The following is a 14685-nucleotide window of genomic DNA, read 5'->3' on the forward strand; positions in this document are numbered from 1 at the left end:
ATATGAACCAGGAGTTTGTAGGTCACAAACCTGACCTGTACATGAACCAGAAGTTTGTAGGTCACAAACCTGACCTGTACATGAACCAGTAGTTTGTAGGTCACAAACCTGACCTGTATATGAACCAGAAGTTTGTAGGTCACAATCTGACCTGTATATGAACCAGGAGTTTGTAGGTCACAATCTGACCTGTATATGAACCAGGAGTTTGTAGGTCACAAACCTGACCTGTATATGAACCAGAAGTTTGTAGGTCACAAATCTGACCTGTATATGAACCAGGAGTTTGTAGGTCACAAACCTGACCTGTATATGAACCAGAAGTTTGTAGGTCACAAACCTGACCTGTATATGAACCAGGAGTTTGTAGGTCACAATCTGACCTGCATATGAACCAAAAGTTTGTAGGTCACAAACCTGACCTGTATATGAACCAGAAGATTGTAGGTCACAAACCTGACCTGTATATGAACCAGGAGTTTGTAGGTCACAAACCTGACCTGTAAATGAACCAGAAGTTTGTAGGTCACAAACCTGACCTGTATATGAACCAGTAGTTTGTAGGTCACAAACCTGACCTGTATATGAACCAGAAGTTTGTAGGTCACAATCTGACCTGTATATGAACCAGAAGTTTGTAGGTCACAAACCTGACCTGTATATGAACCAGAAGTTTGTAGGTCACAAACCTGACCTGTATATGAACCAGAAGTTTGTAGGTCACAAACCTGACCTGTATATGAACCAGAAGATTGTAGGTCACAAACCTGACCTGTATATGAACCAGGAGTTTGTAGGTCACAAACCTGACCTGTATATGAACCAGAAGTTTGTAGGTCACAAACCTGACCTGTATATGAACCAGGAGTTTGTAGGTCACAAACCTGACCTGTATATGAACCAGAAGTTTGTAGGTCACAAACCTGACCTGTATATGAACCAGGAGTTTGTAGGTCACAAACCTGACCTGTATATGAACCAGAAGTTTGTAGGTCACAATCTGACCTGTATATGAACCAGAAGTTTGTAGGTCACAAACCTGACCTGTATATGAACCAGAAGTTTGTAGGTCACAAACCTGACCTGTATATGAACCAGAAGTTTGTAGGTCACAATCTGACCTGTATATGAACCAGGAGTTTGTAGGTCACAAACCTGACCTGTATATGAACCAGAAGTTTGTAGGTCACAAACCTGACCTGTATATGAACCAGAAGTTTGTAGGTCACAAACCTGACCTGTATATGAACCAAAGTTTGTAGGTCACAAACCAACCTGTATATATGAACCAGGAGTTTGTAGGTCACAAACCTGACCTGTATATGAACCAGAAGTTTGTAGGTCACAAACCTGACCTGTATATGAACCAGGAGTTTGTAGGTCACAAACCTGACCTGTATATGAACCAGAAGTTTGTAGGTCACAAACCTGACCTGTCTATAAAGTACAAACCTGTCGCCAAGACCCCGTTTCTGGAGAGTAGAACTCGAGAGCCAGTAGTCCTGCCCGCACCATGTTAAGCCAGTTAATGTAGATCTCATCATCAGCAGCATCATCTTCATGGCCAAATATCCTGACGGTAAAAAAAGTTATGCAGTACACCTGATGTATATAAAAGTTTGTAGGAAAATAATAACAATTGTAGTCAAGAATCTAAACTTATATGATTCACAAAACCTGTAGTATGAAATAGTCATGATTACACAAATAGAATTAATTAACATAGTAAATACATAATTACAAAAGTATAAAATACATGGAGATAACGAAAAAGTAGTGCCCGCACCATGATAACAGTTAAAGTAGATAAAATCATGATTACAAAAAGTAGTAAAATACATCATTACAAAAGTGACGGTAAAATAAATAAGTTATACATCAAAAAGTAGTTAAAATACATAATTACAAAAAGTAGTTCATTACAAAAGTAGTAAAATACATATTACAAAAAGTAGTAAAATACATAATTACAAAAAGTAGTAAAATACATGATACACAAAAAGTAGTAAAATACATGATTAACAAAAAGTAGTAAAATACAATTACAAAAAATAGTAAAATACATAATTACACAAAAGTAATAAAATACATGATAACAAAAAAGTAGTAAAATATATGATAACAAACAAGTAGTAAAATTCATGATTACAAAAAAAGTAGTAAAATACATCATTACAAAAAGTAGTAAAATACATCATTACAAAAAGTAGTAAAATACATAATTACAAAAAGTAGTAAAATACATATTAAAGTAGTAAAATACATAATTACAAAAAGTAGTAAAATACATCATTACAAAAAGTAGTAAAATACATCATTACAAAAAAGTAGTAAAATACATCATTACAAAAAGTAGTAAAATACATATATTACAAAAAGTAGTAAAAATACATCATTACAAAAAGTAGTAAAAAAATACATAATTATATAAAAAGTAGTAAAATACATCATTACAAAAAGTAGTAAAATACATCATTACAAAAAGTAGTAAAATACAAATTACAAAAAGTAGTAAAATACATAATTACAAAAAGTAGTAAAATACATCATTACAAAAAGTAGTAAAATACATCATTACAAAAAGTAGTAAAATACATCATTACAAAAAGTAGTAAAATACATATTACAAAAGTATAAATACATTAAAAAGTAGTAAAATACATCATTACAAAAAGTAGTAAAATACATATTACAAAATAGTAAAATACATCATTACAAAAAGTAGTAAAATAAAATACAAAAGTATAAATACATATTACAAAAAGTAGTAAAATACATCATTACAAAAAGTAGTAAAATACATATTACAAAAAGTAGTAAAATACATCATTACAAAAAGTAGTAAAATACATCATTACAAAAAGTAGTAAAATACATATTACAAAAAGTAGTAAAAACAATACATAAATTACAAAAAGTAGTAAAATACATCATTACAAAAAGTAGTAAAATACATATTACAAAAAGTAGTAAAATACATCATTACAAAAAGTAGTAAAACATCATACAAAAATAGTAAAATACATCATTACAAAAAGTAGTAAAATACATCATTACAAAAAGTAGTAAAATACATCATTACAAAAAGTAGTAAAATACATCATTACAAAAAGTAGTAAAATACATATTACAAAAAGTAGTAAAATACATAATTACAAAAAGTAGTAAAAATACATAATTACAAAAAGTAGTAAAATACATAATTACAAAAAGTAGTAAAAAAATACATAATTACAAAAAGTAGTAAAATACATCATTACAAAAAGTAGTAAAATACATAATTACAAAAAGTAGTAAAAATACATAATTACAAAAAGAAGTAGTAAAATACATAATTACAAAAAGTAGTAAAATACATCATTACAAAAAGTAGTAAAATACATCATTACAAAAAGTAGTAAAATACATCATTACAAAAAGTAGTAAAATACATAATTACAAAAAGTAGTAAAATACATCATTACAAAAAGTAGTAAAATACATAATTACAAAAAGTAGTAAAATACATAATTACAAAAAGTAGTAAAATACATAATTACAAAAAGTAGTAAAATACATCATTACAAAAAGTAGTAAAATACATAATTACAAAAAGTAGTAAAATACATAATTACAAAAAGTAGTAAAATACATCATTACAAAAAGTAGTAAAATAATACATCATATACAAAAAGTAGTAAAATACATAATTACAAAAAGTAGTAAAATACATCATTACAAAAAGTAGTAAAATACATCATTACAAAAAGTAGTAAAATACATCATTACAAAAAGTAGTAAAATACATCATTACAAAAAGTAGTAAAATACATCATTACAAAAAAGTATAAAATACAATTACAAAAAGTAGTAAAATACATCATTACAAAAGTAGTAAAATACACAAACAGTATAAAATCATATTACAAAAATAGTAACATATTACTATCCATCACTTAGCTATCCATCACTTAGCTATCCAAAACTTAGTAAAAAATACTATCCATTACATTACTCTAACCTACCTTCTATACCACAACCCTCTACCTACCTTCTATACCACAACCCTAAATACATTATTACAACCCTCTAACCTACCTTCCATACCACAACCCTCTATCTACATATCTACTACCACACACTACCATCACCTACTATCCTCACACCTCTCCACCTCTATACCACAACCCTCTACCTACCTTCTATACCACAACCCTCTACCTACCTTCTATACCACAACCCTCTACTACCTTCTATACCACACCTACCTACCTTCCATACAACCCTCTATCTACCTTCCATACCACAACCCTCTATCTACCTTCTATACCACAACCCTCTACCTACCTTCCATACCACAACCCTCTATCTACCTTCTATACCACAACCCTCTACCTACCTTCTATACCACAACCCTCTACCTACCTTCCATACCACAACCCTCTATCTACCTTCTATACCACAACCCTCTACCTACCCCATACCTACCCTCTACCAACCCTCTACCACAACCCTCTACCTACCTTCTATACCACAACCCTCTATCTACCTTCTATACCACAACCCTCTACCTACCTTCTATACCACAACCCTCTATCTACCTTCCATACCACAACCCTCTACCTACCTTCTATACCACAACCCTCTACCTACCTTCTATACCACAACCCTCTACCTACCTTCTATACCACAACCCTCTACCAACCCTCTACCCATCATTACTCTACCTACCTTCTATACCACAACCCTCTACCTACCTTCTATACCACAACCCTCTACCTACCTTCTATACCACAACCCTCTACCTACCTTCCATACCACAACCCTCTACCTACCTTCTATACCACAACCCTCTACCTACCTTCTATACCACAACCCTCTACCTACCTTCTATACCACAACCTCTACCTACCTTCTATACCACAACCCTCTACCTAACTCTACCTTCTATACCACAACCCTCTACCTACCTTCTATACCACAACCCTCTACCTACCTTCTATACCACAACCCTCTACCTACCTTCTATACCACAACCCTCTACCTACCTTCTATACCACAACCCTCTACCTACCTTCTATACCACAACCCTCTACCTACCTTCTATACCACAACCCTCTACCTACCTTCTATACCACAACAACAACTCTACCTACCTTCTATACCACAACCCTCTACCTACCTTCTATACCACAACCCTCTACCTACCTTCTATACCACAACCCTCTACCTACCTTCTATACCACAACCCTCTACCTACCTTCTATACCACAACCCTCTACCTACCTTCTATACCACAACCCTCTACCTACCTTCTATACCACAACCCTCTACCTACCTTCTATACCACAACCCTCTACCTACCTTCCATACCACAACTCTCTACCTACCTTCTATACCACAACCCTCTACCTACCTTCTATACCACAACCCTCTACCTACCTTCTATACCACAACCCTCTACCTACCTTCTATACCACAACCCTCTACCTACCTTCTATACCACAACCCTCTACCTACCTTCCATACCACAACCCTCTACCTACCTTCTATACCACAAACCTCTACCTACCTTCTATACCACAACCCTCTACCTACCTTCTATACCACAACCCTCTACCTACCTTCTATACCACAACCCTCTACCTACCTTCTATACCACAACCCTCTACCTACCTTCCATACCACAACCCTCTACCTACCTTCTATACCACAACCCTCTACCTACCTTCTATACCACAACCCTCTACCTACCTTCTATACCACAACCCTCTACCTACCTTCTATACCACAACCCTCTACCTACCTTCTATACCACAACCCTCTACCCTTCCTTCCAATTATTATTGATGACTCTATCGTACCTGAGGACATCAGCTGACAGACAGAGGTAGATCCCCACACACTCTGCACGACATTCTTCGTAACTCGACGCGAGTGAGGTAAACTTGCTGTCCCAGGTCTCGTTGTGTTCATACCATTTATCTATCTGTAACATAACATCACATGGAGAGAGAAGGGGTTTAAAGATTTCAGGAATTTTAATCCAGGTTTCTATAAATAAAGATCAATGAAGAAGTATTGTTCTCCATCATCCAGCAATCAATAGAATATAAATGTAACACAGCCAAGGGTGACCTGTAGAGATGAGGGGATGGACTGCTAATACCAGGGTATTTATAACAAAACTTTGTATTAGGTGACCTGTAGAGGTGAGGGGTGGACTGCCAATACCTGGGTACTTATAACAAAACTTTGTATTAGGTGACCTGTAGAGGTGATGGGGTGGACTGCCAATACCAGGGTATTAATAACAAAACTTCATATTAGGTGACCTGTAGAGGTGATGGGGTGGACTGCCAATACCAGGGTACTTATAACAAAACTTCATATTAGGTGACCTGTAGAGGTGATGGGGTGGACTGCCAATACCAGGGTATTAATAACAAAACTTCATATTAGGTGACCTGTAGAGGTGATGGGGTGGACTGCCAATACCAGGGTATTAATAACAAAACTTCATATTAGGTGACCTGTAGAGGTGATGGGATGGACTGCCAATACAAGGGTACTGTTGACATGGGATTACTTCATAAGGCACGGCTGCATTACTTCTTCTACATGTGGATGGCCTAGTTACCTGTGCATCTATACACATGAGTGTGAGTAATGAAGCAGTTAATTTTTTCTGGGAATGCAGTGCTTGTTTTTATTGGTTGACACACTTTTAAAAACAAGCGTATTTCCCCAACAAGAGGCCCATGGGCCTTAACGGTCACCTGAGTTAGAATATATAATGAAACAAATAATAAAACAAATTAAAGACATAAAAACACTATATGCTCTATTGCTGGGCCTTGAAGTTGGTCAGTGATTTATAAATTTGACCTTTTTAGACTATGAAGAGTATTTGCTTCCATCAAACCTGTGAACTTAGAGGTATTTTTTGAAATTTTAATCAATTTGACCCTGTTTGGTCCTGCCCCTCTGGTCCCCCAGGGGGTCATCGAGGACGGATATGGATGTTAAAATGCTATATCTTAGGCTAATAATTCTAATCAAGTTTGACTAATTTCCTACGAAAATTGGGCAAATAATGTTCACAAATGTTTTTCCTATATAAACTAAAGTAAACTTGACCCCTCCTCAGGGGGTAACGTGAAACCCCAAGGTCATATAATTCACAGTTTTTATAAAACACCTGAAGACCTTTCCATCTATAATTATTTGATTTCACTATATCCAGAATTTTAGAAGATTTTTGAAGTTTTAGCCTATTTGACCCTTTTTTAGCCCCGCCCCTCTGCCCCCAGGGGGTCGGCCAGGACCAATGTGGATATGATATTAAAATGCTATCTCAGGCTAATAATTCTAACCAAATTTGACTCATTTCCTATGAAAATTGAGCAAAAAATGCACATTAATGTGTTTTTCATATATAAACTATAGTAAACATAACCCCCTCCCCATGGGAAAACAGGAGATCCCAGGGTCATATAATTTACAATTTTCATAAACAAACTTTAAGACCTTTTCATCTATAAAGTGTATTTGATTATACCATTTCCAGAATTTTAAAAGAATATTTTTGAAGTTTTAGCCTATTTGACCTTTTTTGGCCCCGCCCCTCTGCCCCCAGGGGGTCGGCCTGGACCAATATGGATATGATATTAAAATGCTATCTCAGGCTAATAATTCTAACCAAGTTTGACTCGTTTCCAATGAAAATTGAGCAAAAAATGCTCATAAATGTGTTTTCCCTATATAAACTATACCGTAGTAAACTTGACCCCCTCCCCAGGGGGAAATGTGAGACCCCAGGGTCATATAATTCACAATTTTTGTAAAGGACCTTAAGACCTTTCTATTTATGAAAAGTATTTGTTTCTACCATTTCCAGAATTTCAGAAGAAGATTTTTGAAGTTTTAGCCTATTTGACCCTTTTTTAGCCCCGCCCCTCTGCCCCCAGGGGGTCGGCCAGAACCAATGTGGATATGATATTAAAATGCTATCTCAGGCTAATAATTCTAACCAAGTTTGACTCGTTTCCTATGAAAATTGAGCAAAAAATGCTCATAAATGTGTTTTCCCTATATAAACTATAGTAAACTTGACCCCCTCCCCAGGGGGAAACGTGAGACCCCAGGGTCATATAATTCACAATTTTTGTAAAGGACCTTAAGACCTTTCTATTTATGAAAAGTATTTGATTCTACCATTTCCATAATTTCAGAAGAAGATTTTTGAAGTTTTAGCCATTTGACCCCTTTTGACCCCGCCCCTAAGGCCCCTGGGGGTCAGTCATAGAAAATTTGTTAATAGGATTAAATGGCCATCTCATACTGATAATTCTGACAACATTTGACTCATTTCCTATTACAAATGACCAAATAATGCGCAAAAATGTGTTTTCTCAATATAAAGTATAGTAAACTTAACCCCCTCCCCAGGGGGAAACTAGAGACCCCAGGGTCATATAATTCACAATTTTTGTAAAGGACCTTAAGACCTTTCTATCTATGAAGAGTATTTGATTCTACCACATCTGTGAGTAGAGAAGAAGATTTTTGAAATTTTACTCAATTTTACCCCTTTTGGCCCCTCCCACAGCCCCCTGGGGGGTGGGGACCATATAATTCACAATTTTGATTGGCCTTATGCCTTAGAAGGTTTGTGCAAAATTTCATTGAAATTGCTTCAGCAGTTTTGGAGAAGAAGTCGAAAATGTAAATTGTTTACGGACATACGACAGACGACGCACGACGCACGACGACGGACAAAAGGCGATTAGAATAGGTCACTTGAGACTTCGTCTCAGGTGACCTAAAAATAAACTATCCCAGTTGAAATCGGTAAAAATCAGTTTCAGTACCTATACATATCTGACATAAGCGACATAGAGCAGAAAATTTCTAGGAAAAACACACATTTTGCTGATTTACCTGAAAGATGATATTTAACCAATTCTCCGTAAACGTGAGCATTTGTTTGTAAATCTAATTATGTAGCAGAAGCCATGCATGTAGTCAAGGCCCCAAAACAGCATCGTTTGTGTTCGAGGCTTAGAATCTACATCAACGTCCGTAATTATTGAAACCACAGAAAATCTAGTAAACTATTAGTCTTTTGTTTTATTTTGTAACTAAACATATTTTCTAATTATAAAGAAAGTCGGTTGCATTTACGAAACTGCTGCTGAAAATGCTTACATTCAGTTCGTAAAATTAGGTCACAATTGAACTGTCAGATCCGACCCCCGATTGGAGATTGTCTACATCTAAATTAGATACTTATGTTAATATATTTAAATTGATGAAAAGTATGAATCGTTTACATTTACATTGTTGAAATATTGCCAACAAGTGGATTGTTTTGGCTGGAGCTAAATACCAAGCGTTCTCGCTGACATGACACCACATAACTGGCTTGTCAAAACCAACGTACAGCACATGTTTACATGTATTAACAACTTGATCGGCTGACAAAAGAAAGACCGAATGTTGAATTTTAATGTTGGTTTTAAATGATATCTGTATCTAGATTTGGCCTAAGAAACATTGGCAATTTCTTCCACCTATTTCCAGGTACATCAAGTAGAAATGTACATTGTTGGGGTGCTGTTTTGTGCACAATATTTCAGCGCAATTAAATAATTTTATTTATTACTTAAAATGTTCATGTTAATTCATTATCTACTGTAAAAGTCATTATAATGATTATTAATAGTCTTTAATAACATTACATTTCAACATGACTTCAATATATATTTTCATTATTAGCATGCCCTAATCATTACACTTTTTAAATGTGATAAAAAAAAACCAAACTAAGTCTCTGACACATCGAGATTTACTTACAAAACACTGGCAAGTGGACATACTTGACACACACACACACACACACACACACACATGTACAAAACACACACATATAAAAGACACACACAATGAGAGAGAGACAGGGGGGAGAGAGAGAGAGGGAGAGAGAGAGAGAGAAAGAAGGAAGAGGGGAGAGAGGTCAGACTTCATGTTGAAATGTAATGTTATGGTAGTATGCTTGTAGGGTGATAGATGATAAGGATGAATAATGTAATTGTGTTGATGATAAGTACAGAAATGATACAGTGATTTTATGATGAAGGATGATGTGTTTGTTGACCAGGATGATAATCCTATTGACATCATATTGAATGATGATGTAAGTGTATATGATGATTATAAATATTATAAGGTTGATGACTCGTGATGATAATATTATATTCATGTCATGTTGAATAAGGAGGTGAGTGGGTTGATTGTGTATGATTATCTTGGACGAGTTGATAATACATTGGTACATGTATGCTTAATTAATGACGATGTGAGTATGATTGATGATCATTGATGAGCCTGTGGGATGTGAATGTGATGGTCAATTTTTGAGGATGTTTATAATACATAAAGATGGCAATTATGCTGAATATGATGTGAGGAGGTGTGTATGGTGTGAGTGAGATAACCATGTATCTGTATATGTAAAATCTTCGAAAATAAAATAAATATAAAAAAAATGATTATTAATAGTCTTTAATTCAAACATCTTTGTTGCAATATTCAAAATACCGTCATTTTTGGGTATCCCATTGTACCAATTGGCCAACAAAAATCTTACTTTTACTTCGATCATTTGACATGTTCGAACTGCCACTAGCAAAAGATTTTTTGTTTTTTTCCTGAAAAAATGTCAAAATTGAACTATCCGTCGCTTCAAATTGATCGGGACATTACCATACAGTATATATGTAAAGTTAATTAAGAGATGTTTGTTCTACACCGTAACTGCGCGGTGAGAGGCCATGTCACTAGGCTGTCACGTACATCTCAGTGATCTCGACTGTCAGTGTTGCTTATTGGGCGGGGCTTATAAGGTCAGACTCGACTAATCGCCACGCACATACTGTTATCCCGTACAATTTGTGCCTTTAGTGATCAAAGGAACTTCCTCCGTTTGTCTGGTTAGTACTACACCTGTGCCTTTCAAAGTAATCCCGCGTTGACAGTAATATCAATTACATCTAATCAAAGAGCAAGAAATTCTCTTTCTATATATTATAAAAGACATTTTTCCTAAGATTTCATTTTGTTTGGTCTTTTGTGTCTGGATCAAGGGGCAGGTTGCTTCGACAATTTGACAATATATTGTCAGTTAGAATTAATTATTTTGTCTTATGTAAGCACATAGAGTTATAGCGTATACAGACCTTTTTATCTGTTTCTGGGTAGGTCACTGAGGCTACATCAAAGTTCAGGTTTCCTTCTTTGTCCTGTACAAACATCAGTTCAGTACAATATCTTAATTTATTTAAGTTGACACAGGTATAATGTTGGCATAGATGTTGTGCTAATGTGTAGATAGAAATTCATCTAACTATAGATGTTTCTGCCTGCATCATGTATCAATTCAAAGGTTTTGCAGAATGAAAGCGACATTTCAAATAACTGAGAATATACTTTAATTACTTCATTATTAAATAAGCCTATCAAATTTTCACTAACCTTGACAAACAACTTGCCACTGCCATGACCCAACAGTTCATGCAGACCAACTTGGACCTCAAATGTTATTGTCTTTAAATTAACAAATAATTCCTGCAAATAAAAACAAAGCATAATAATTGACCTGAAACTGAAATTAAAAACTTTTTTTTTTGTTTTCAATGTCATGAAACACATCATTTTTATGACCTGGAAAAATTGGTTTTATAGCAACTTCACAATGTGTATCTTATTGATAACCTTTGACTTTACTGAACCCTGACCTTGTCTTCCTCAGCAAGAAAGTTGACCTTGTCTGTTGTGTCTTTATAGGCAGATACGATGACATTTCCCAGTGACACGTTTTTAAATCCTTCCGACTGGCGTATGTCATCATCTACACGTAAACAAACAGAAGGCTCAATGAACCTAATACAGAAATTTTTATTTATGTCTTACGCCTGAATGAACCTAATACAGAAACCTTTATTTATGTCTCAATGAACCTAATACAGAAACCTTTATTTATGTCTCAATGAAGGTAATACACAAAAGTTTATTTATGTCTGAATGAACGTAATATACAAAAGTTTATTTATGTCTCAATGAAGGTAATACACAAAAGTTTATTTATGTCTCAATGAACTTAATACACAAAAGTTTATTTATGTCTCAATGAACATGATACACAAAAGTTTATTTATGTCTCAATGAATGTAATACACAAAAGTTTATTTATGTCTCTATGAACGTAATACACAAAAGTTTATTTATGTCTCTATGAACGTAATACACAAACGTTTATTTATGTCTGAATGAACCTAATACAGAAACCTTTATTATGTCTCAATGAACATAATACACAAACGTTTATTTATGTCTGAATCACTATAGAAAATGTTGTTTACCTAACACTGAGTTGATATTAAAACAAGTTCTTCAGATTGATGAATGACTAAGACATTACAAATACAAAGTAAAATGATGAGTAGAGAAATTATGTCCTGGTGGTACTATAAGACAGACAATAGCAATCTCTGCTGGACTTACAGTTAGGAATAGCAATCTCTGCTGGACTTACAGTTAGGAATAGCAATCTCTGCTGGACTTACAGTTAGGAATATTAATCTCTGCTGGACTTACAGTTAGGAATATTAATCTCTGCTGGACTTACAGTTAGGAATATCAATGTCTGCTGGACTTACAGTTAGGAATATCAATGTCTGCTGGACTTACAGTTAGGAATAGCAATCTCTGCTGGACTTACAGTTAGGAATAGCAATCTCTGCTGGACTTACAATTAGGAATATCAATGCCTGCTGGACTTACAGTTAGGAATATTAATCTCTGCTGGACTTACAGTTAGGAATATCAATGTCTGCTGGACTTACAGTTAGGAATATCAATGCCTGCTGGACTTACAGTTAGGAATATCAATCTCTGCTGGACTTACAGTTAGGAATATTAATCTCTGCTGGACTTACAGTTAGGAATATCAATGCCTGCTGGACTTACAGTTAGGAATATCAATCTCTGCTGGACTTACAGTTAGGAATATTAATCTCTGCTGGACTTACAGTTAGGAATATTAATCTCTGCTGGACTTACAGTTAGGAATATTAATCTCTGCTGGACTTACAGTTAGGAATATCAATGTCTGCTGGACTTACAGTTAGGAATATCAATGTCTGCTGGACTTACAGTTAGGAATATCAATGTCTGCTGGACTTACAGTTAGGAACATCAATGTCTGCTGGACTTACAGTTAGGAATATCAATGTCTGCTGGACTTACAGTTAGGAATATCAATGTCTGCTGGACTTACAGTTAGGAATATTAATCTCTGCTGGACTTACAGTTAGGAATATCAATGTCTGCTGGACTTACAGTTAGGAATATCAATGTCTGCTGGACTTACAGTTAGGAATATCAATGTCTGCTGGACTTACAGTTAGGAACATCAATGTCTGCTGGACTTACAGTTAGGAATATCAATCCCTGCTGGACTTACAGTTAGGAATAGCAATCTCTGCTGGACTTACAGTTAGGAATAGCAATCTCTGCTGGACTTACAGTTAGGAATATCAATGCTCTGCTGGACTTACAGTTAGGAATATCAATGTCTGCTGGACTTACAGTTAGGAATATTAATCTCTGCTGGACTTACAGTTAGGAACATCAATGTCTGCTGGACTTACAGTTAGGAATATTAATCTCTGCTGGACTTACAGTTAGGAATATCAATCTCTGCTGGACTTACAGTTAGGAATATCAATCTCTGCTGGACTTACAGTTAGGAATATCAATGTCTGCTGGACTTACAGTTAGGAATATTAATCTCTGCTGGACTTACAGTTAGGAATATCAATGTCTGCTGGACTTACAGTTAGGAATATCAATGCCTGCTGGACTTACAGTTAGGAATATCAATGTCTGCTGGACTTACAGTTAGGAAATCAATGTCTGCTGACTTACAGTTAGGAATATCATGTCTGCTGGACTTACAGTTAGGAATATCAATGTCTGCTGGACTTACAGTTAGGAATATCAATGTCTGCTGGACTTACAAGGAATATCAATGTCTGCTGGACTTACAGTAGAATATCAATGTCTGCTGGACTTACAGTTAGGAATATCAATGTCTGCTGGACTTACAGTTAGGAATATCAATGTCTGCTGGACTTACAGTTAGGAATATCAATGTCTGCTGGACTTACAGTTAGGAATATCAATGTCTGCTGGACTTACAGTTAGGAATATCAATGTCTGCTGGACTTACAGTTAGGAATATCAATGTCTGCTGGACTTACAGTTAGGAATATCAATGTCTGCTGGACTTACAGTTAGGAATATCAATGTCTGCTGGACTTACAGTTAGGAATATCAATGTCTGCTGGACTTACAGTTAGGAATATCAATGTCTGCTGGACTTACAGTTAGGAATATCAATGTCTGCTGGACTTACAGTTAGGAATATCAATGTCTGCTGGACTTACAGTTAGGAATATCAATGTCTGCTGGACTTACAGTTAGGAACATCAATGTCTGCTGGACTTACAGTTAGGAATATCAATGTCTGCTGGACTTACAGTTAGGAATATCAATGCCTGCTGGACTTACAGTTAGGAATATCAATGTCTGCTGGACTTACAGTTAGGAATATCAATGTCTGCTGGACTTACAGTTAGGAAC

The 14685-nt window shown here is 35.3% G+C and overlaps 1 protein-coding gene across 1 annotated transcript in view; it reads right to left on the minus strand.

Moving 5' to 3' along the window:
• Positions 1–14685, minus strand: part of LOC138319431 (dipeptidyl peptidase 3-like) — a 71466-nt gene that overhangs the window by 15465 nt on the left and 41316 nt on the right. Inside the window, exons 12-16 of the mRNA XM_069262590.1 lie at positions 11778–11890; positions 11515–11607; positions 11220–11282; positions 5844–5968; positions 1453–1573 (exon numbers count right to left, since the gene is read on the minus strand). Of these exons, the coding sequence (XP_069118691.1) occupies positions 1453–1573; positions 5844–5968; positions 11220–11282; positions 11515–11607; positions 11778–11890 (515 nt within the window). The remainder of the gene's footprint in view (positions 1–1452; positions 1574–5843; positions 5969–11219; positions 11283–11514; positions 11608–11777; positions 11891–14685) is intronic.

Source organism: Argopecten irradians, chromosome 3, assembly GCF_041381155.1.
Source record: "Argopecten irradians isolate NY chromosome 3, Ai_NY, whole genome shotgun sequence".
Taxonomy (NCBI): Eukaryota; Metazoa; Mollusca; class Bivalvia; order Pectinida; family Pectinidae; genus Argopecten; species Argopecten irradians.